The sequence below is a fragment of the Neofelis nebulosa genome, chromosome 10 (genome assembly GCF_028018385.1).
Source record: "Neofelis nebulosa isolate mNeoNeb1 chromosome 10, mNeoNeb1.pri, whole genome shotgun sequence".
Classification (NCBI taxonomy): Eukaryota; Metazoa; Chordata; class Mammalia; order Carnivora; family Felidae; genus Neofelis; species Neofelis nebulosa.
Genome location: NC_080791.1, coordinates 21,671,942 through 21,694,459, shown reverse-complemented (window position 1 = coordinate 21,694,459; position 22,518 = coordinate 21,671,942). Strand labels below are relative to the sequence as shown.

At 53.6% G+C, this 22,518-nt stretch overlaps 3 protein-coding genes across 4 annotated transcripts; 2 read left to right on the top strand and 1 right to left on the bottom strand.

Annotated features, from left to right (window-relative positions):
* ESAM (endothelial cell adhesion molecule) lies at nucleotides 1-9,754 on the top strand. Its single transcript, XM_058687154.1, has 7 exons — nucleotides 1-224; nucleotides 3,667-3,854; nucleotides 5,141-5,342; nucleotides 5,543-5,698; nucleotides 8,173-8,295; nucleotides 8,558-8,684; nucleotides 8,920-9,754. Exons 1-7 carry the CDS (start codon nucleotides 155-157, stop codon nucleotides 9,233-9,235), a joined length of 1,182 nt encoding a protein of 393 aa, XP_058543137.1. The 5' UTR covers nucleotides 1-154; the 3' UTR covers nucleotides 9,236-9,754.
* A 246-nt stretch (nucleotides 9,755-10,000) lies between these two features.
* Nucleotides 10,001-15,717, top strand: VSIG2 (V-set and immunoglobulin domain containing 2). 2 transcript variants are annotated; one of them, XM_058687155.1, is made up of 7 exons: nucleotides 10,005-10,816; nucleotides 11,368-11,531; nucleotides 12,343-12,550; nucleotides 13,399-13,557; nucleotides 14,452-14,571; nucleotides 14,688-14,832; nucleotides 15,531-15,717. In XM_058687155.1, the coding sequence occupies exons 1-7, from the start codon at nucleotides 10,759-10,761 to the stop codon at nucleotides 15,661-15,663; spliced, it is 987 nt and encodes a 328-aa protein (XP_058543138.1). In that variant the 5' UTR covers nucleotides 10,005-10,758; the 3' UTR covers nucleotides 15,664-15,717. The 2 variants fall into 2 exon arrangements, with proteins under 2 accessions (XP_058543139.1, XP_058543138.1); XM_058687156.1 differs by lacking the exon at nucleotides 13,399-13,557 and having other exon boundaries at nucleotides 10,001-10,816.
* Nucleotides 15,718-15,961: 244 nt separating this feature from the next.
* Nucleotides 15,962-22,387, bottom strand: NRGN (neurogranin). The gene is made up of 4 exons (XM_058687158.1): nucleotides 22,225-22,387; nucleotides 17,481-17,707; nucleotides 17,192-17,209; nucleotides 15,962-16,796 (listed from the first exon to the last, which is right to left on the bottom strand). The coding sequence occupies exons 1-2, from the start codon at nucleotides 22,237-22,239 to the stop codon at nucleotides 17,486-17,488; spliced, it is 237 nt and encodes a 78-aa protein (XP_058543141.1). The 5' UTR covers nucleotides 22,240-22,387; the 3' UTR covers nucleotides 15,962-16,796; nucleotides 17,192-17,209; nucleotides 17,481-17,485.
* Nucleotides 22,388-22,518: the final 131 nt, after the last annotated feature.

The following is a 22,518-nucleotide window of genomic DNA, read 5'->3' as shown; positions in this document are numbered from 1 at the left end:
TGGACACGCGCGCACAGACTCCGGCTAGAGCCGCCCTTGGTGTCAGTGGCCGGGCTCCCGCGTCCGCCCCAGCTGCGGAGCCGCCTTAGCACCTGTCGGTCGCTGAGTCCCGGAGCCGGCGCCCCTGACTCCGTCGGGGCCAGGAAGGGGGGCCATGGTTTCCCTGCCCAGGTCCCCAGCGACCAACTTGCTGCGGTTTTTGTTCCTGGGGCTGAGTACCCTCGGTGAGTGCCACCCGGGACCAGAGGGGGGGGGGGTAACTTGAGATGGGAAATGGGATGAATACAGCCCCCGAGGGAGGTGGTTTGGGGCACTGGTGAGGAACTGGATGGAAGGGGACTCCCGCCTCTGACTCTCGTCCTCCTCCCCACACACTCCTCCGCCCTCTCCGCACCCAGGGAGGGCATCGCTGGCTGGTATTGACTTCTGTCTCCGTGTCGTCCTCGACAGCTACCGCTTTGGGTGCGGTGTGTGTGTAGTAGGGGAGAGGGGCAGGGCATCTAGCTTGGTAGACCTCTACCGGAGATGTGGGAACATTCCTCATGCGTACTCCCCACCTCCACCCAGCAGAGCCGGATGAACTGAGCTACTAGATGAGACACTGGCTAAAGAGCTTAAGGACTTAACTCCAGCCCCCCTCATATCCCCCACCCCCCACACAAGCTGATGTGCAAGAACCCCCAGGAATTCCCTGGATCCCAGGCTTAACAAACGCACTTCGTGTCAATTCCCCGGCCCAGATCCTCTCTCTAGCCCCCTCCTGCTTCCTGCCCTGGGAATAAAGGGAGGTGCCCCAAAAGCATGACCGTGAGGTCACTTGGGACACAGGAAATGGGGGAGGGGTTTGAATGCCTAGAGGAGCAGAATTGTGACCCCCCCCCCCCCCCACGAGGTCCACCACCCCCATTGGTTCCCAGAGCCAAAGGAACAAAGGAAATAGAGAGGAAGTTCCTCAAAGAGTCAGAGAGGAAGGGTGCCTCCTTGGAGCAAGTGCCTAAGGAGTGTTGAGGGCTTCCATTCCTACATCTGGAGGGAAAAGGACCCATCATGAACTAAGCCCATTCTAAACTCCTTTCACTTACTCCAAGGCTTTCTTGCCATCTCTTTTCAAGGATCCCAAATAGGGTGAAGGGTGAGTTTGTCAAGGTCAACTTTAACCCCTTATTTCTCTCACTTTGGAAGTCACCAGATGCAGAGAGCTATGGAGTGCAATTCAGTCACAGTGATGGGGTCTGAGATGGGAACACCTAATGCTCACCCATGCCCCCTTTAGCTTTGTGATGCAAGGTGTGGGGACATGAAGTGGGTCCCCAAAGAGGGCTCTAGAGCAGCCCACCAGCCACACTCAAGATGGAAGACCTTTCTGCCCCTCTAGGCTTCGTGGGCCTACTCCAGGATCTCTTAACTTCTCAGGTCCCTTCTCCCAAGGTCAACCTCAATGCCCCTTTCCCCTTCTGCGTTTCCCCCATCTCCCTGCTGGGCATTTGGGAAGCAAGGGAAGAGAAAAGTCCAAGTTCATTGCTTGGGCCTGGTCTACATCTCTCCTGTAACATCTTCGTTTTCTATCCTAACTTTGAACCCCAGTTTTTACACGACAGCCCAGGCTCAACGTCCCTAGCAGGCCACTGCAGGGGGCTGCTGACCTCTCCGTGGCTGCTCTAGAGTTAAATGTCACTCTGGCCGCCACCGGGTGCTTGGGGCAGGCATCCGCTCTGCTGGGCTAGGCTGCACTGGGCTCTCCCGGAGGCCAGTCTGTTCCGCGCTCCTCCGCGGTTCTGCGCTGCTGCCCCTGGGGCGTGAGAAGCCGGCGGGGGGAGTTTCTCAGAGAAAGGGAGACTAAAAATAGTAGCCCCGGGGAGCGGGCCCATTTTTGTGCTCTTTACGCCCTTGCCTGCTCTCTCACTCTGGTCTCAGAGTGGGCCAGAAGGGTCCCTTTCTTGGGGTGCCCCTGTGTCCTGCACTCAGACCCACTACTCCAGTGTCCTCTCCCCAGGGCACCACGGACCTTGTGAGCGAAGGGGCTTCTGCTGCAGCGGGCACCCAGACCCGAGGGCAGGGAAGCCTCGGGCCCCCTTCAGCTATTGGTTTCTGACAGGGGCATGTGCCCAGACCCCAGTGTGTCCATCACTATCTTTTACCACCCCTAGACTTCCTTTTGCAAAGTGGTAGGATAAATGCAGGACCTGGGGGAGGACGTCGGGGTCTCCTGTGGCGAAGAAGCTCTTGCCTCTCCCGGGACCCAGGCAGGGTTCCCAAGGGGAAACGTTTGTGGTCTCTCAGGAGTGTGCTCCAGAAAGGCCAGGGAAGATCCGGCACTGCCCGAAGGCCTCCCGGCGTCCCCGGCCTCCCCGCTCGGCGAGCGGGCCAGGTCCCCAGGGGGATGGGGCTCCTTGAGGCAGAGGTTGTTTTCGCCTCTAGAGCCTCCGGTCTAGCTGCGCCTCCGTCATTGTCTTCTGCCTTATCACCGGGCACAAGTTTCCCGCCCGGCCCGCGGGGACCCGCCAGGAAATGGATAAGGGGGGTGCGGCGAAGGCCAAGGAATAGGGCCGGGGGTTCTGTAAAGACGCACAGCCGGAAAGCCGTGGGGGTGGCGCGCATCCTGGCCGGATCTGCGCCTGGCCCTTAGAGGCCTTTAGGGCCTGCTCCTGGAGGGCGGAAAGCCGGGCCTGCGTGCGGCCTCTGTCCGCGCCTTGGCGGACTGGTCACCATGTAGAGATGGCGTCTCAGATTCCAATGCAGAGTGCTGAGGCCAAGGACTACGGTGGCCAGCATCCTCAGGCCTGGTCGGGTACAAGCCCGAGGTTATCCGCCCGCCCCCGGAAGGGTTTAGCATTGGGCTGCTCCATTCCCTCTCTGAAGGGCAGATACTGCCCATTGCCTCTGAAGGGCAGAACGTGAATGTTTCTGGACGCCATCGTGCAAGCATAGATTCCATTGTCCTCTCCTTGAAACTGACACCCCAGTCCACCGCCTGAACTCCATAGGCAAGCAGACATAAGTTTTGTACTTGATTATCAGGGGACCATCATGCGTGTTCCCGCTCTGCCAAGAGTTCCTCTAACCTCACAGGACCCGTCCGGATCGCCTGGACCCAAAAAGGGCCCCCTTCTGGGTTCTCAACTCTCCGCTTTCCTGGGGAAGTCCCTGGGTCGGGACTGAGCCTGGGGGCCTGGGGAGCACTACCGTCAGTGGGCCAGGTGGAGCGCTAGATCAGAAGGAACCGCGCGGGTTAATCGGTAACCGGCAGGCCTTCCAACCCCCTCTGCGCATCGCTGGCGACCCTCAGCAGCATCGAGACCCATTCTAGCCCAGGGAAATTGGGGGAGCAAGTGGGCTATGCAGAGTGTAGATGAAAAGTGTTAAACCTACCCTTCCTCTCAGATGTCTTCCCCTCCCCACTGGAAATCTGCCCCCTCTTCCTGGTGCTCTGAAATCTGGATATCAATAAATGCACAGAAATGTGTCCCTAACCCTGTTATGAACCCAGGAGCTGAGGTTGTGGAGAATAAGGTCTGATAAAATCCCAAAGCAGGACACTAGGTCTGCCGTCCCTGGGCAGTGTGGGATCTTGCAAGGTTCGTCCTCTCCTCTGCTGCCTTGGGCAGGGCCCTCAGGCAGAGTGGGAAGCCAGCCCTCCGTGCTCACACCTGTGGCTCTTGTCCCCAGCGTCCCCCTCGCAGGCCCAGCTGGAGCTCCACGTGCCCGCTGGCCTCACCAAGCTGAAGGCGGTGGAAGGAGCAGAAGTAGTGCTCCCGGTGTGGTACACCCTGCAAGGGCAGGTGTCCTCTGGCCAGACGTGGGAGTTGCTCGCCGTGATGTGGTTCTTGGAACAAGAAGGGAAGGATCTGAACCAGGTGAGGGAGCAAAGCATCTCAGCCAGAGGCTGGCTACACCCTGTGACTGAGGGCAGGGAAGAGCTGAGGCAAACAGGAGGGGTGGCCAGGGAATGGGGGACAGGGAAGGAGTTTCAGGAAAATACAAGGTCCCTCATGGGCTCAGTTTTTGTTCTGAGCTTGGAGGCTGCCCCAAAGAATTTTCTTGTCCCCAATTTTCCCTAGAAATCCAGCACACGAAACACTGGAAAGTGGAAAGGCATTTTGCTTTGCTTTGCTTTGAGGAGGGGCAGTGAGGATTGGGGTTTGAGGAGGGAGGAAGGGTTAGGGCAAGTATTACATCATTTTAAAAAGCTGAGCATCACCCTATTTTCATCTTCTCTGTGCTTTGGACACTGTCACAGGCCACTTCTCTTCCCACGTGATTATCTGTCCTGCTGCCCCTTCATACACTCCTTTGAGAGGCAAGCAGTAGGCTCCTGCCCCACCCCCCCTCCACCTCCTAACCTCAGACCTATTCTCAGAGGCAGATTTACTCAGAAGCCAATGAAATGTCATTTTCAGAGCCCCCTATTTGCATGAGCTCCTCCCTAGGCTCTGAAAAGTATGTTCTAGAAGTCATTTGATAAATAGGGGGTATGTGTGACAGAAATTGAGATTACAGGGGTAGATGTAAGTTTTGCAGGGCCTGAACTTATACATAGGGAAGGGGGGACATCTTCAAGAAAAAGAAGATTAAAAAAAGATATTTAAAAAATCCTGGATCGGGGTGCCTGGGTGGCTTGGTCGGTTAAGCGTCTGACTTCGGCTCAGGTCATGATCTCACGGTCCGTGGGTTCGAGCCCCGCGTCGGGCTCTGTGCTGACAGCTCAAAGCCTGGAGCTTGTTTCAGATTCTGTGTCTCCCTCTCTCTCTGCCCCTCCCCTGTTCATGCTCTGTCTCTCTCTGTCTCAAAAATAAATAAACGTTAAAAAAAAAAATCCTGGATCTATCCCTGAATTCTAAGTTTCTTTCATAAATACCCCCTGTTTACATTATCCCTCACCCATTATACCACCTTTCTAAACACCCCAAGTGGGAGATAAAGAGACAAGGCACAGGGGATCAAGAAGCGTCGTGGTAAAGAGGACCCAGGGCCAGTGAGGGTGGCTAGGGAGAACAGGGTGAATGGGGAGCTGGTACAGGTTCGAGGGGATGGGTGCAGGGGAGGAGCACTTGAAGACTGCCAGTGTGGGGGAGGGGATTGGCTGAGCCCGCGGGCACAGTGCATACATGTGATAACCGGGAGGCGTCGTGCCCCACACCAGGTGTTGGCGTACATCAGCAGGACCACGACAAGCAAACCTGGGGTATCCCTGGTCTACTCCATGCCCTCCCACAACGTGTCGCTGCGGCTGCAGGGCCTCCAGGAGAAAGACTCTGGGTCCTACCGCTGCTCTGTGAATGTGCAAGACCATCAAGGCATAAATAGGAGCCACAGCAGCAAAACTTTAGAACTCAGTGTGCTGGGTAAGTGTGAAGCACACACTTTGCAATACCGCCCCAGCCCCCAGGGAGGTCAGGCAGGTCTCTCCCAAAAGGCTGCCTGTAAAGGTTGGAGGAGGGCAGATGGAGTGACAGAAGAGGGAGGCGGGGAGTGTAGGAGGTGATGGAGGTGGGGGTCTGTTGGTTCCTGGGGATTGAATTTTTAACCTGTCTCCCTGCTTTAGTTCCTCCAGCTCCTCCGTCCTGCCGTCTCCTGGGTGTGGCCCGTGTGGGGACCAACGTGACCCTGAGCTGCCAGTCCCCCAGGAGTAAGCCAGCTGCCCAATACCAGTGGGAGCGGGCACCCCCATCCGCCCAGGTTTTCTTTGCACCAGTTTTAGGTGAGGGAACTTCTGGAGACAAATGAGTGTGTGGCTGGGGCAGGGAAGGATGAGAGGTACCAGGGGGGGGGGTGGTGGTGAAAAGGGGAGGCAATGCTGCCAGGTACTGGGGTGGAGGAGGACGTGGGGAGAAGGGTGGAAAAAGATGACCCACCAGGTGCAGGCACTGTGTTCAGGGCTTCTGCATGCTATGTACTTTTGTTACTGAAGAGGGTCTAGAGCAGATGATCTGCATTCGAATTCCAGCCCGGCCATTGACTAGCTGTGTGACTCTGTGCTTCCATTTATTTATTTATTTATTTATTTTATTTATTTATTTTGTTTTTATTTTTAAAATTTTTACTGTTTGTTTTTGAGGGAGAGAGAGAGAGAGTGCGAGTGGGGGAGGGTCAGAGAGAGAGAAGAAGGGGCAGAGAGAGAGAGAGGGAGGGGCAGAGGAAGGGGAGGGGCAGAGAGAGAGAGGGAGGGGCAGAGGAAGGGGGAGGGGCAGAGAGAGAGGGAGACAGAATCTGAAGCAGGCTCCATCCAGGCTCCCAGCTGTCAGCACAGAGCCCAACACGGGGCTCAAACTCACAAACCATGAGATCATGACCTGAGCCGAAGTCAGACGCTTAACCAACTGAGCCATCCAGACGCCCCTCCATTTCCTCATTTGTAAAATGGGGATATCACAGCCCTGATTTGAACACACCAGCTACAAAACATATTTGGGGACAATTGGAACGTTTTCAATATGGATAATTAGATAGTTATTATTAGGTATTAGATCATTCTTTTAGAGAACTATTAATTTATTGGGTGTGGCAATGGTATTGTAGTTATGTGGTCAGGGTCCTTATTTTTTGGAGATTCATGCTGAAGTGCTTATTTTTTTTTTTTTTAATTTTTTTTTTCAACGTTTTTTATTTATTTTTGGGACAGAGAGAGACAGAGCATGAACGGGGGAGGGGCAGAGAGAGAGGGAGACACAGCATCGGAAACAGGCTCCAGGCTCCGAGCCATCAGCCCAGAGCCTGACGCGGGGCTCGAACTCACGGACTGCGAGATCATAACCTGGCTGAAGTCGGACGCTTAACCGACTGCGCCATCCAGGCGCCCCTGAAGTGCTTATTTTTAAATGTCTCACAAAAATTCTTTGGGGCGCCTGGGTGGCTCAGTTGGTTAAGTGTCCAACTTGGGCTCAGGTCATGATCTCACAGTGTGTGGGTTCCCAGCTCAGAGCCTAGAGCCTGCTTAGGATTGATTCTCTGTCTCCTTCTCTCTCTGCCCCTTCCCCGCTCATGCTCTGTCTCTCTTTCTCTCAAAAATAAATAAACATTAAAAAAATTTAAAAAAATCTCACGAAAAGAAATGAAATAAATATAGCAAAATGTTAGCAATTGTTGAATCTAAGTAGCGGGTATATGAGTTTTCAATTTGTCCCTTTTTCTACTTTTCATTTGACCAATTTTATAATGGGTTTATAAATATATAAAAATATTTTTTTTTTAAATTTTTTTTTTTTAACGTTTATTTATTTTTGAGACAGAGAGAGACAGAGCATGAATGGGGGAGGGTCAGAGAGAGGGAGACACAGAATCCGAAACAGGCTCCGGGCTCTGAGCTGTCAGCACAGGGGCCCGATGCGGGGCTCGAACTCACGGACCGCGAGATCGTGACCTGAGCCGAAGTCGGCGCTCAACCGACTGAGCCACCCAGGCGCCCCTAAATATATTTATTTTTTAAGCTACTTTTTTTTTTTTTTTTTTTTTTTTACAGAGGGGGAGGAGGGGCAGAGGGAGAGAGGGAATCTTGAGCAGGCTCCACACTGAGCGGGCTCAATCCCATGACCCTGGGATCAAGACCTGAGCTAAAATCGAGGTCAGACACACACCGACCGAGCCCCCCAGGCTTCCCAAAAGTTGTGTTTTGTTTTTTTTTAAACAGTGTTTATCTCATAGGTTTGTTGTGAAATTTTCACAAGTTTGTACACATAAGGGACTTAGTCTCTGGCATAGAGTAAGCAACCAATAAACTTTAACTGTTATAATAATTATTTCATATAATGCTTTTAATGCCATCATGGAGGTCATATTACCCCATTTTATAGATGAAGAAATTGGGCCCTAGGAAGAGGAAGTAACTTGTTTAAAGTCACATGCCCTATTCGGGAGCTCAGGTTTTCTGATTCCTAGCCTAATATTTTCTTTTTCACCACACCGCCAATCTGGAACAGAAGTAAAACTGATATTTGGGTTTCTCTGGGCATCAATTCCTCCTTAAATCTTTTTAGATTTCAGTTTGGGACACTGGGCAGAAGAAATGGAGAGGGGCATGGAGCTAGCAGCTTTGTACGTGGGGGGAGAACTCAGCATGGCAGTCACAACTTTTCCCACCATGAGTCTCCCAGAGAATCAAAGAGGGCATCCTGGAAGGGGCAGAATTTTTCAGTGGGAAAGACGGTCCCTGGACTGATGGTCAAATTGTGTCCACAGATGCCATCCGAGGGTCTTTAACCCTCACAAACCTTTCCAGTTCCATGTCCGGAGTCTATATCTGCAAGGCCCACAATGAGGTGGGCAGTGCCCAGTGCAATGTGACCTTGGAAGTGAGCACAGGTCAGTGAGGGGTAAGTGTGGTTAAGGAGAAGATTGGTCACTGGTGGGGGTGGGGCTGCAAGAGGAGAGGAGGCCTGTCTGCTTGTCCTGGTCAAATGTTTGTACAAATGTTTGGTCACTGGCTGGCTGACCATTTCCTGCTGACAGTCAACCCCTCTTCTTAACATGGAAAAAGAGAAAAACTGTTAATGGTGGCAGTGGGGTAGTGGGATTGGAGGGAGTGGAGAACGGCTGACACCCTCTGACACCAAGGTTTCCCCAGGGCCAGGGCCTGCTGTTGTTGCTGGAGCTGTTGTAGGCACTCTGGTTGGACTAGGACTGCTCGCTGGGCTGGTCCTCTTGTACCATCGCCGGAGCAAGGCCCTAGAGGAGCCGGCCAATGACATTAAGTAAGTGTCCCCAGTCTCTGTCCCAATGGGGTTCTCCTAGCTTCCCTCAGCTGGGAGTTCAGGCAGCTGTCATCTAAAGGAAAGGTGGGCAGTGACTGAAACATCATTCCATTGGGGGATTTTAAGGGAGAGGAGAGTGAACTGGTGTGTGAGGGGGGAGTAAGACAAAGCAGGTAGAAATCCCCCCTCTTCCCCCATCCAGCTTCTGACATCTTATTACTTCTTTGATGACTAGGGAGGACGCCATTGCTCCCCCGACCCTGCCCTGGCCCAAGGGCTCAGACACAATCTCCAAGAACGGGACCCTTTCATCTGTCACCTCAGCACGAGCCCTCCGGCAACCCCAAGGTCCTCCCAGGCCTGGTGCACTGACCCCCACACCCAGCCTTTCCAGTCAGGTCCGGCCCTCACCCAGGCTGCTCAGGACAGATGGGGCCCACCCTCAGCCAACATCCCCCAGCCCTGGTGGGGTGTCTTCCTCCACTCTGAGCCGCATGGGTGCTGTCCCCGTAATGGTGCCCGCCCAGAGTCAGGCTGGGTCTCTGGTGTGATGGTCCAGCCACTTGTTAGCTAAGCTATCTGGTTTATCCCCTTCTTCTAGCGGTCACCCCTAGTACAGAGGCCTGAGTCTTGGGAGACCATCTTCTAACCTCCAGTCCTCTGCCCCCACCTTTCTTTCCTATGGGAAAACTGAGTCTCAGTTAAGACTCAAATTTTCAGGAGGTAGAAGGGGAAGTGGACCTCAGATTATGAAGAGCGTCCGCCCCCTTGCCCAGTTCTCTCAGTGGCTCTAGTGAATGCTGCTGAGGTTGGCTACCTGCCCACTGGGGCCCTGGTGGGGACTGCCAGTCAGGGAGTCCTCCAGGCCCCCTTGATCTGTACTCCACCCCATCTAACATCACCCTTCACTCCTGAGCCAGCTCCCTGCATTCAGATAACCTGTCCTGCTGGCTTGGCTGGGTTTTGCTGGGGCAGGGGATAGAGAAGGTATTTTTTAAACTAACTTGAAATGTCTGTTTTTGTTTTTATTTTGCAAATTTTAATAAAGATGCATTGTGTTTGTATGGAAAGTGAGACTCAAATTGCCTTTTCGAACCCAAGAGCGCTTCTCCACACAGCTTCCCAGAATCTTTAAAAGGGTCATTTGCTATCAGGTGGCTGGGGGAAGGCCCCAGAAGCCTGAGGCTGGGAAGATCCTAATCCACTCTGGGGGGTAAGGGGATGAAATTTGGTGCCCTGTCTGCTAGGGCTTGAGTTCCCAAGGCTTGGGGTGTGGTGCTCTTAATCTCCAGCTTCTTCTTAAGCAGTGGGAAGAGTCACCTGACTTATGCCTCTTTGTCCCAGACCACTGAGTCCTTAACAAACACATCTCCTTGCCCAGCCAACAGTGACCCCCTGGTAGTGGGGGAAAGCTGGACATGGTACAGGCAGGTGCCCCAATTCTGCCACACCCTTTCCTATCAAGAGTGGGGTCTCTCCTCCAAGACTTCTTTGCCCCTGAAATGGAGTGGCTCTGGGAGTGGGGACGTGGCTCTAGTTTCCACGGAGACTTCTACCTCACAGCAAGTGGTGATACAGGTGCCAAAGAACGGATCTCAGAGAAAAGAAGGGCTTGGGAGGAATAGGCATCTCTGAAGGGATCAGAAAGGGTCTTCTGTTCTACCCAGGTCTCATGCTTGGGGTGAGGCCCCAAAGCGGTGATGTCGTTTGTTATCAGAATGCCCCCCTCTTCTTCCAGGGTGACCATTTGCCTACAGAGAGCTCCAGTTCCGACCCCTTCCCCTTGGGTGCCCACCCAAGCCCAGCCCTTGTCCCAGAGCCTGACAGCTTCATTAGCTGGGGGGAAAGAGGACAGAAAAAAGGAGCAGGGCTAGAATGATTCCAGTATTGGGCCTAGAGGAGGGAGGAGCATTTCTTTACCTGAGGGCACAGGCCTCTCCCCTTGTTTGCTCTGAGATAGCCAGTCTCGCTCCTGCCCAGCTTGAGGAGGCTGCCCTGTGGGTGCTGCCTTCCCTCCCCACCAGACCCAGACGCCCAGACCAACCCATAGACGGCTGTAAGGCAGGACTCGGCCATGGCCCGGCTTTCTGGGCTGTTGCTCTGTGGGGCCCTGCTGGGCTTCGCTTGCCTGGGTGAGGAGGCGGCTCGGAGGGACCGCGGTCAGAGCTGGGGGTGGGGGGGGCGGGGCGAGGCCTGACCTCCAGGCTCCTGGGGCCTGCTCAGTTCTGCGGGTCGGGCTGGGAGGAGGGGGCTCGGGACGGCGGGGGCGAGGCCGGGAGAGGGCGTCGGAGGCCTGTGGCGAGGGCCACAGGCGCGCAAGCGCAGGCGGGCAGGCAAGTTGGGTCTCCCCGGGAGGGTCTAACCACCACCTGACCATTGTTTTCCTTTCTCTGGCAAACACACCCGCGTACCTGACCCAGTCTCAGTCCTTTTACCCACAAAAAAACCGGCTGGGGTGTGTGCTCCTCCCTCCCGGAAACCTCAGGTTTCGAGAAGGGATGGGTTGCGGGGAGGTAGTTGAGCTCCGCAGGAGGGAGGGAGCCCCCAGCCTCGGCCTCGGGAGCCCTAGGTGGGGCCGGACCCTCAGACCGCCGGGATTTGGCGCCGGGCCTCCGCCCCACTCCAACCCCGGGCCTGGCGCCGTCGAGCGCTCCTCCCGCCGGCCTCCCTCTGCGTCCCCCAGACCCCGGGGTAGCCGTGGAGGTGAAGGTGCCCGCCGAGCCCCTGAGCACCCCAGTGGGCAAGACCGCCGAGCTGACCTGCAGCTACAGCACGTCGGTGGGAGACAGCTTCGCCCTGGAGTGGAGCTTTGTGCCGCCGGGGAAGCCCCTCTCTGCGTCCCATCCCGTAAGTTGAGAGCAATTGCGCTCGAGCGGGGCGGCCCTCCTGCCTCTTGGTGGGGTTGGCTGGGAGGGGCTGGTACAGAGGGCCCACCCAGGATGAGGGAGCGGGGTCAGAGAGGGTGCGTTTGGGGATCAGTGTGCTCCGAGGAAAACATGAGTGGACTCTTTCTAGATCTTCTTAGGACCACAGCCTGCACGACCCTGTATCCCGTATATGGCTCTGTGTATCCGGCCTCCTCTCTCCTAGCTCCGACGTGCAACTCCCCTATTCTAGCGCAGTCCCAGTTTCCGTTAATAAACCCATTGAGGCTAAGCTCTGGAGACTGTTAGTAGGATCAAACGATGCCCCTTCCAGGAATATTTGCATTAATCCCCCAACCTTCTCTCCCCATCAAGAGCCATGCTTAGCTGAAAGCAATAAATCTAGCTCAAGTAGCACCTAGGAAGGGATGGTATTTGGGGACAGATAGACCTTGCTGGTTCTGACTCCAGAGCATCAGTTTCCCTGTCTGATATAAAGGAAGGGCCTCTTTTTTTTTTTTTTTAAGTTTATTTATTTATTTTGAGAGGTGGGGAGAGAGAGGGAGAGAAAGAATCCCAAGCAGGTTTCAGGCTGTCAGCACAGAGCCGGATGCGGGACTCAAATCCCACCAACCTCAAGATCATGACCTGAACCGAGATGGAGAGTCAGAAGCTCAACTGACTGAGCCACCCAGGTGCCCCTAAAGGAGGGGCCTCTTTGTTTTGGAGAAAGGACTGTAGAGTTGACACCAGGCAGAAAAAGGCACCCATGTGTGTCCTTTGCTTCTCCCCAGATCCTGTACTTCACCAATGGCCATCTGTATCCAACTGGTTCTCAGGCAAAGAGGGCCAGCCTGCTTCAGAACCCCCCCACAGGAGGGGTAGCCACCCTGAAACTGACTGATGTCCACCCCTCGGATACTGGAACCTACCTCTGCCAAGTTAATAACCCACCAGATTTCTACACAAATGGGTTGGGGCTAATCAACCTTACTGTGCTGGGTAAGGCCGGCTGGGGACCTACCAGACACCCATGTACCACGAAAGATTGCAGTGGCCCTGCTAAATCTGCTAAATCTCTCTATCGCCCCCCTTCCCCACCCCATATCTCGATTTCCAGCCCAAGCATACAACTGCACTGGGGACCCCAAAGGAAATTGCCTCCTTCCCAAAGTCTTCTAATCTAGATGATCCTACTCCTGCCCCACCCTCCTTGAAGAATGACTCCTCCCTCGGCCCCTAGAAAAAAAAGATTCATGAGAGAGAAAGCCCTTCCCATACATAGGGATCTGAGTCATGGCCCCAACAACTCTATCTTTGAGAGAATGTCTCATTTGTAGCCCAGATTCTTTCTCTCCTTAGGTGAGTGGCAGAGAAGGAGAGTGGCCACTAAAGGAACAAGGGCCCCTCTCACAAAGCAGCAACTTTGTGCTCAGAGTTTCCATCTTACTCCAACCTAGAGCCTGCTCATGGATGAGCAAACAGAAACTATTAAAGAGGCTGGGGATGTCTAGATGGAAAAGCGAAGGTTTAGGAGGTGTATAACAACAGCATTCAAATATCTGAAGGGTTGTCTTGTGGAGGAGAGATTTTTCATTTCTCTTTGTGGGCCTGGAGGGCAGAAATTAGGACCAAATGGGTGGATGGTATATTAACACAGATTTTGGCTCAGTATGAGGAAGAATTTTCTAACAATCAGAACTTCCAATAGTGGGAATCATTTCCTGGGGATGCAGTGGAATGTGAACAGAAGTGGACTACTATTTGGTAGGAGTATTGGAGCAGGAATTCTAGCATTTAATGGGAGTGAGGCTAAAAGATTGCTAAGGTACTTTCTGTGATTTTTGCAGTGCCTCCCAGTAGTCCCTTGTGCAGTAAGAGTGGTCAGACCTCTGTGGGGGGCTCTGCTGCACTGAAATGCAGTTCTTCCCAGGGAGCCCCCAGGCCAGTGTACAACTGGGTACGCCTTGGATCTTCCCCTACACCTTCTCTTGGCAGCATGGTGCAAGGTAAGGGCCCAGAACATCTGGGAAGAGAGGACTCAAGACTGGGGCAAATCTGTCTGTAGACTCCATATACCCACACTATCAATTCCATGCCTGTGGGTAGGAGACAAATTGCTATACCTTTCCCTGCATCTTTCTTGGTGTCCTGTATTGCTCCCTCCTGTCTATCTTCCTGCAACCTGTGGCTCTACGGTCCTGGGAGCATTTTTTAACTTAAACGTATTCCTGATATCTTAGAAGAGAGTGGAAGGCAGGGGGCATAAGATTCCCACTTTTAGGGATTTCTTAAGGGTCATGAATCATTGCCAAACTTCCTAGAGAGGAAACTGAGGCAGAGTAGCATGGACTGGCTTGAATCACAGTCAGTTTCTTTGGAGGAAACATATAATTGGGTAAGAGCCTTGGCTTCTCAGCCTCCTCATGCTTGCTCCAGCCCCAGCCCCAGCCAACTCCTTTATGGATCCAGAGAACCTTCCAGATCATCTGGTGTATGCTCTGCCTTCTAAAGGGAAAGTAAAAAGCTTAGGAAGACATTTGGGTGAGCTGAGTCACCCCAGAGGCTATAGCTTCTAACAATCAAGACTTCCCCCCCACTCCAACCAGAAACCTGACATCAGCTAGTAAGCATCCCTCCCCAATTCCTTGCCTTCTCCCCATCCTCTGAAAAGGCAGCTGTGTAGAGTGGAAAGAACACAGAAGTGGCAGTGGCTTTGGCACTTTCTGGGTCACCTTAGACAGTTACTTTCCTTCTCTGAGCCGGCTTCCCCACTTTTAATAAATGAGGTTAACCCCTTCTTGACAGGATTGTTGTAAGGAGGTAGTGAAATTTGCTTTCATCTTAGTAGGTGCTCACTGTGATTCAAATGAATGATGGAAGGCTTCCTCCTTACCCTCTAGATGAGGTGTCTGGCCAACTCATTCTCACCAATCTGTCCCTGACCTATTCGGGCACCTACCGCTGTGTGGCCACCAACCAGATGGGCAGTGCATCCTGTGAGCTGACCCTCTCTGTGACTGGTAGGGGACACTGGGCAGAGGCCCAGCTGGCAGGCCTGGGTTGGAGAGGTTGCATGGAACTATCTGGGGAGGGGCCAAGGAAGGTCTGCTGCTCTGAGCTTCCTGTGTCTCCTTAGACCCATCCAAAGGCCGAGTGGCTGGGGCTCTGATTGGGGTGCTCCTGGGCGTGCTGTTGTTGTCAGTTGCTGCATTCTGCCTGATAAGGTTCCAGAAAGACAGGAGGAAGAGGCCCAAGGAGACATATGGGGGCAGTGACATTCGGTGAGCTGGAGGGCTGGGGGAGGGTACAGAAAGGGAGAAAAGAGCTTAGGTTATGAGTGGGTGACTCCAGCCCTCAAACTCTGACATCTTTAGGGGTGTTTGGGGGGTAAGGAGTGCTGTTCAGCTCTGGGATTTGGTGTGTGGGGGGGGGCAGTACAGCAAATGCATCTGTGTGTGAGCAGTGTGCAGGGTGGGGGACTTGGTTCATGGCTTCCCTCAACCTCCTCATACTTCATAGAATTTTCAGTTTTTGAGGCCTTTTCATACATATCTACAGAATGTGGATGCCAGGAGTTGGATGTGCCCTGAGCCCTCAGCTCAGTTCAGTTTTTCTGTGTGGGGGTAGTAAGGAAAGGAGAGGCAAAAGCTGCCTGTGTCAACCGCTTTAGGTTGTCAACCTTTGGGTCCTGAATAGTGATCAGAGCGCTAGTTCTCAGAGTGTGGTCCTCAGATTACCTGGACAGAACATACCAGGAGCTTGTTAAACATTCAGATTCAGGCTGCTTCCTATCCCTCCTGAAGCAGAATCTGTGGGGGCGAGGGTGATGGACCTGGAATCTTCATTTCAGCCAAAATTCCACAGATGATTCTCATGCACAGTAAAAATGTGAAGTCCTCAGGTTAGAGGATGGGATGGGGGGCGGAGACCTCTGAGGGATGCCGCCAGCCTTCACTAAAAATTTGCTTATATCTACCAGGGAGGATGCCATTGCTCCTGGGATTTCTGAGCAAACTTCTGTGAGACCAGATTCTAGCAAAGGGCTCCTGCAGAGACCCCCCTCTTCCAGCAGTGTGACGACCACCAAGTCCAAGCTCCCTATGGTTGTCTGATTTCTCCCCCTGTCCTTGAAGGGGAATATCAAGAATTAAAGCCTTTGGGTATCATATGGTCTCCCTCTTCTTTCTGCCGGCATAGCAAATTCCTTTTCACCAGTAAGAGACGGAATGGGCTGGGAGTCCTAGAGGTGATGCTGTAGGTGGGAAGTTTGGCTCCAAGGGAGTAGGTTTTAACAGAGGTCCTCTTCCCCTTTGCTCACCTCCACTTTTTGGTTTGATCAAGTGAAATTTGCCCAAGCTTCAGGTGGTGGCCTTGTGCACCCAAACTCCCTCCCCTCTGGCACCCTCTGAATACTTGGACATTCCTCTTTATTGTTCACATTCCAACCCAGCACGGTCACATGCACACACGGAGATAAAAATCCTTCGGGCCACAACCCCAGGAGCCCGGCGGGGGCAGGGCTAGCAGGGGCGGGGGCGGGGCCGCGGCAGACTCCTCCTACCGAGCCTCCCAGGCGCTCGGCGTTTGCATAAACAAGGTGAGAGCTGGAGAGGCGGCTCTCGGGGTGCGCTGGGGGGGGTGGGGCGGGGAAGCAGATTACAGGCAGGCGTGGGGTTATAGGTGCGAAATAGGTACTTCCCTTACGATCAGAGCAAGAGGCATCCGGCACCATGAAAACCCTCTTCCCCTCTCTCCTCGCCCCAGAGCCAAAATTCTGGGGCTAGGCTGGGGCGCGAACAGCACAGAGACGCAGAGCGCCCCCTTCAGCTGCGCACAGAACGAAAGGACTGTTTTTTGTTTTTTTTTTTTTAAGTGAGTATACTTGGGCGACGCTTAGGGCGCCCCCCGCAGTGCGCGCAGGGAAGTGCGCGGAGACTGCGGAGGCAGAGCTGCATGCGGGGTGCTGGCGGAGGTGGGCGAGAAGCAAAAGAAGGAAGATGTGGGAGCGCAGGGTTTGGGGCTAGGGTGGGAAGAAAGGGCGAATAGGGACCATTCTAGACTGGAGGACTAACTAAAAGGGCACAGACTTAGCGACTCCTCGATGGAGCCTGCCTGGGAGTGGGAGTCTCTGGGGACGCAGGGAGGGCTCCTGAAGCTGGCAGGTTGGTGGAAAGGAGAGGATCACAAACACGGCAGGGAAGTCTCATCACTGCGAAGGGGACGCGCCATCCGTCTCTCCTGGCAACTGAGGACAGAGAAGGTCTGAGCACCTGCCCTCCCCGGTGCTTCCTCTCCTTCTTCCTTCTCCCTTCCCGAACCAGGACAAAAGGGCGGGAAGGGCCAGGGGACCCCAGTCACCCAGAACCCCCAACCCGAGTCACTGAGCTGAAATAAGCCAGCGGCCAGTGCGTGCGTGCGCCTCAGTGTGTTTATAGCCTCAGGCCGGGTTTGTGCAGCCAAATGGGGGTGGCTGCGGTTCTGTATAGGTCCAGGCGTGTCCCTGTCGCAGCCTCAGGCGTCCAGATGGATCAGGAAACCCTCAGGCTGGGAGGGGGTGAGGGCGGGCAGAGGGAAGGGTGGACGATTGGGTCCTTTTCTCCCACTCAGGCCTCCCACCCGTTTCCGAGTCGTATTCATTACCTTTGAAAATGCTCAGTTCTTCGGTCCAGGGCGGGGCAGGAGGGAGGGAGGAGAAAGAGGAACAGGTGAGCTCTCGGAGCCCGCAGCACCTTCAGCCTCCTCCCAGCCACCCACCTCACGTCCCGGGGTAAGTCCCCCACCCTTAGCTCCCTCTCCACCTCTCCACCCGCTGCACGCCCTGAGTCCGCACTCTTTCCCGGGGTGGGGGGTGGGGAGCGGGGCCGCTCGCAGCAGGTCCCAGGCTTGGGAAAGGGGAACCCTGCGGCCCGCCGCGCCCCGCCCGCCTCACCTGGCCTAGTCTCCGCTGGGGCCGCCGCCCGCGCCTCCCCGGGCGCCCCCAGCTCCGCCCGTTCCCCCGTGGCCCGGGCCCTTCCGGCCGCGCTCTCCGCTCTTTATCTTCTTCCTTGCCATGTGGCCCCGGAAACTCGCCTGGATTTTGGCAGCGGCCGCGTTGGCGCCAGGATCGTCCAGCGGGATGTCTAGAATGTCGTCGTCCGGCTTGGAGCACGCGCTCTCCTGGGGGCGGGGCGGGGCAGGGGGTACTTGTGGGGTGACTGGGCCAAGACCCCGCGCGAGGATAGGGTAGGAGTAGAGCCTTGAGGGGCTGAGACGAGGGAGACGCACGAGTGGGAAGCGCAGAGAGGGGAGCTGCGGGCGCGTCGAGAAGGGCTGAGGAAGGGCTGTGCGTGTGTGCCTGCGTGTGTGTGTGTGTGTGTGTGTGTGTGTGTGTCCCTCCTAGGGAACGGCAAGCAAAAAGGAAGGGTCAGGCGGTCAGGTGGCCACGGCCCTATTCCCAACTTGGGAAAGAGACGTGCACGGTGGGACGGGGTACAAGACAGCCAGATAGCCCTGAGGAAAGAGTCCTTCACCATCAGCAGGGCTGAGGAGCTGCAGAACTGATGGCTGGTGGGCTGGGAGGAGCAAAATAAACAATGAGAGGGACTGGTGGACGTGACTGCCCCTCCCTTTGTCCTCAGAGGGTGCCTCCAGCTCAGAAAGTCTCCTTGCAGGAGTCCAGGATTCCCTTGGACAGGGTGTAGAAGAATCAGGCCGGTCCCTTCCCTGAGTAAAAGCACACCAGGACTCAGTGCTGGAATTAGGGTGAGAGTGGGGCTAGCCCCTGGAGTCAGCCTCCTTCTCCCTAGGGCTAGAGGCCCAGAGACTGCTTTGCCACGGACTCTTCCTTTTCTAATGTTCCCCAGGAGGCACTCAAACACAGAAGAGAGGAGATGGTCTGGAAGAAGCTGAGAAGGCTTCACTCCAAAAAAAGGCAAAGGAAAGATGAGTAGGAGCAAGTAGCCCTTAGCCTTGTGTGCTCCAGAAGAGAGGAATTATGACAATAGCTACCCATTAAGCACTTCCCTTGTTCCAGGCACAGTAACACAGTGTTTTACAGACATTATTTTATTTAGTCCTGGCAAAGCTATGACGCACCTTTTATTGTTATCCTAGTTTACCCCTACTAAAACAGATGACTTAAGTGTTTATAAACCTTACATGAGGTGATACAGATGGTTACTATGATTTAGATGGTATCTATGATTTAGACCCTTGTATGTCAGAGTCCAGAGTATATTTTTAACCCCTATTCCGTAAAAATCAGCAGAGGCCGTCAAGAAAATGACCCGAGCTCTACCCTCTACCACTTGCTACCTGTGTGGTTTGGGACAAGTTCTCTAATGTCTCATATCGGCTCCTTCATCTGAAATCAGGATATAACATCTGCCTCTGTGGGGTGTGAGGAACAATAAACCCCATGATACACATAAAGTTTCTGGCACAATCTAGTCACTCAATGTATAGTATCTATTGCTATGATTCTTTTAATTAATAAGTTTATGTGAAATAGTTGTTTCTGTAGGCCGAAAGTGGTCATATAAAAACAATTTCATATGGTTCCGCCTATAATAATCACATCCACCCCTACGCCTCAGGTTTCTGTCTCCCATAACCTGTCCTATCTGACAGTGGAAAGGGTTAGGGAATAGATGGCGTTGATTTTAGAGGTAAGGCTCTGGAATGGAGAGGGCCTCCGTCCCTGTGCCCCCTTGTTGGTTAACATTACAGCATTAATGTGGGTTGGGATGCAGATAGTTACTATGGAGTTAAAAAGGCATTTTGCTTTTGCTTTGGCCCTCTGGCTTCTAAGAATTGTCCTTTTTTTCTCTCCCCTAAGGACTTCTACTATTTTAAAAATGGCTTCCGCTCATCATGCTTCACAATGCTGTTGTCATTTCCTGGGTTTCAGAGTTTTGCAATTTGTGCTCAAGATGCCCACGATTGATTTAAATGCAGTTAAAAGGAGTTATCCAGAAGCCAGTGTGGTTGTGGAGGGGACTGACACTCTTTTTGTCTTCTGCAGGTCTAGCCCTCTCTCTCTGACATCTTAGTCTCCACCTGTCATCAGAAACAACTCTTTTGGGTTCCTTGATTCTTAGAGCTCAGGCCTCTCTTGGGATATCCTTAGGGAACAGTGAAGTGTCTCCTCAACAGAGGACAATGATCACAACAACAACAACAACAACAACAACAACATAAACCCATTCCTGACCCACCTCTCTTTGGCCAGTAGCTGTGGAGGAAGGAGTAACTTCCCCCAGTCATGTTAAGGCCAACCTGCTGTCTCTACCCACCCCAGCTGGATACAGAATGGAAACCTGGAACAAGAGGAAAAGCCACCCAACACACTGTTCCTCCCCCAATCAGCCTCCTCTCACTCCAGCTGAATTCTCAGGGCAGAACTGCTAGAGAGAGTAAAAGGAATCTGGGAAGCGTCATGGTTCCTGGGCTGGTGCCTTCTAAAGCCAAGATCTGATGATGTGTGCCTGAGAGCTCTGTAGGAACTGGAGGTGGAAAGTGCACCAGTGGCTAAAACAGGAGCCAAGGCTTCTGGTCCCAAGTGGGCATATCCCTTCACCCCTGAGGGTCTGTTTCTTCAGCCACAAGTGGAATTTAGCCTAGATGAATAAATTCTTCTTTAGGTCCCAAATCCTAAAAGCTTTAAGAATTATCCCTTCCTAATGCTTATTGTATGCCAGGCCCTGTGCTAAGTGCTTCGCACACATTACCTCACTGAATCCCCATTTCAGAGGTCAAAAAACAGCCTTGGAGACATTTTGTAACTTACCAGAGGCCAGCAAAGCTAACAAATTGTGATGGGATTCAGAAGCCTGGCTGTTAATGACTGCCTCAGGACAGGTAATTATTTCTATGAGTTCAGCTAGACCTCTAAGTTCAACTAGACCAAGCAAAAGAAAGGAGTGGGATCCAAAAAATGTCTTTGCCTTTTCATATTAAGTGAATGTAGGAAAGGCACATATATGTGACTATGTAAATCAGCAACTGGTACATTTGAATCGACAGCACTGCCTCTTAAAAAAAGAGGCAGGTTTTCTTCTCATTTCTGTCTGAGCCTCCTTACCAAGGGGTAAGAAGGAAATAAGGCAGGAGTAAGTGTTTCCCAAACACCAGGTCAGATGGTCAGCAAGGAGAGCCCCAGAATGAAAGATGAAGAGAGTCCTTCCTGCCTTGGGGTGCTTGGCTGGCTCAGTGGGTAGAACATGCGATTCTTGATCTTGAGGGGGTTGTGAATTCAAGCCTCACTTGGGCATAGAGCTTACTTTAAAAAAAAAAAAAAAAAAAGAGGGCCCTGCCTCTAGACCCCAGATGCACTCTGTTCTCTCCATGTCCCAGCTCCCTTCCAGCTAGGAGTCCACCTGCACATAATGGAGATGAGGTAGGAAGGTGCCCAGTTCCAGCCCTGTCCCAGCCCTCTGCCCTTGTCACCTCTTCTCCCTTTTCTTGCCCTCTGCACAGTTTGACAATCGGGCTGCCTCCTGCTCAGTCCTTTAGCTCTGCCGATCTAGGACAGGGCCTCATAGGGTTGTTGGGATGATTAAATATAAAGTTAGGCACATGGCAAACATTCACAAAGTGACAAATATTACTGATATTATTAAATCATAATAACTATCACAACAATTTGTCCCTAAGTTCTTTCTGCCTCTTGGTACGAAGTCTCACCTCTTATAAACTGGGCTATTCTTTCCTTCCAAACCTCACTTTTTTTTTCTTTTGTAAGCCGTAGTGTGGAGGGTGGGGGGCAGGCAAAGTTATAACCTTATCGTTAGCCAGGTTGACTGAATGACAGAGAACGCAAGGGCTTTGGAGTGGTCCTTCTCCATAGATAGGGGCTAAAAATAAATAATAATTAAAAATAAAAAAAAATAAACACATTTTATATACGCATGATCACTGTATTCCTCTAGTGTGCAGGGAGCCAGGTCCTGTGCCGGGCGCCTTCATACCCAAGTCACCTTAACAGCAACCTACTTTGGCATTAGGCACTTGCCGCATCCAGGTCTCCGTGGGCGCTGACAAATTGCAGACACTTCCTTCCCTCGCCAGCAGGGCTCTCTCGCGGTCACTTCACCCAGCCCCCTTCCAGGGCTAGAAGGCGATGGGGGACGGGCCAACCCCTCCCCAGAACCAACTGACTAGGCTCTCTGCTGCCCATCATCATTACTGAGTTAACCGATATGAACCGACTGTCCCATCCTGCTCTGTACAGTGCACGAGGGTCATGGAGATCATCCCGTCTGCCCACCCACGGCGGTGGCAGTGGGATGGGGAACGGGGCGAGGGCAAAAGCCAGGGGGAAAGGATACCCAAAGGAGTCGCCGCAGCTTCGCTACACTTTACAGCGCCTCTCTGGAGGAAGTTCCTCTTCTCGTCTAACCTGCAGCTTCCTTGCTGCAGAGCCCTGCCGGGTTCCCAGTCCATCCTAGGCTGCCTGGCGGCTGGGCGCCCAGACGCCCCCGCGAGTTGGGGAGCATTTTTCCTAGGGCTCCAAGTCAGGCGAGTGCCTTCCACCACCCACCACCCACGTCTCAGCAGGCACCCCTATGGCTCTTGGGTCTTCTGCACCCTCAAATGCACTTCCATCCCTTACTCTCCCTGGGGGGGGGGGGGTTCTTGGGGACCCCTTGCCCCAGATCAGGCAGAGTGCCGGTCCCCCCGGCCCTCTAACTTACGGTGCAGCAGTCCATGCTGGTGTTGGGGGTCCTTGGCTGGGGCACAGGCTGGCGCAGGGCAGGGGTGGGGTCTGGGTGGGGACTCTGGGGCCTTGGGGCGCCCGCTGACCAGCGTCGAAACAGCCGCTCTGCTCTCGGGTCCTCTCTCCCGCGCTCCGCTCTGCTCGCGAATGTAACCTGAGCCCTTCGGTCGAGAAGCCAATCAGGATAAGCCTTGGGCAGGGCGGGCGGGGATATTGCAGGGAGGACCACGCCCCCTCTCTGCTCCCTCCGCCTCCCTCCCCCTCCAGCCCC

Bases quoted from the DNA above. Each gene is read 5' to 3' on its own strand.
- ESAM (XM_058687154.1), top strand. From the start codon at position 155: ATGGTTTCCCTGCCCAGGTCCCCAGCGACCAACTTGCTGCGGTTTTTG. The intron at 3,855-5,140 runs GTGAGGGAGCAA...GCCCCACACCAG, and splicing joins AAGGGAAGGATCTGAACCAG to GTGTTGGCGTACATCAGCAG. The intron at 5,699-8,172 runs GTGAGGGAACTT...TTGTGTCCACAG, and splicing joins TTTCTTTGCACCAGTTTTAG to ATGCCATCCGAGGGTCTTTA.
- VSIG2 (XM_058687155.1), top strand. From the start codon at position 10,759: ATGGCCCGGCTTTCTGGGCTGTTGCTCTGTGGGGCCCTGCTGGGCTTC. The intron at 11,532-12,342 runs GTAAGTTGAGAG...GCTTCTCCCCAG, and splicing joins CCCTCTCTGCGTCCCATCCC to ATCCTGTACTTCACCAATGG. The intron at 14,572-14,687 runs GTAGGGGACACT...GTGTCTCCTTAG, and splicing joins GCTGACCCTCTCTGTGACTG to ACCCATCCAAAGGCCGAGTG.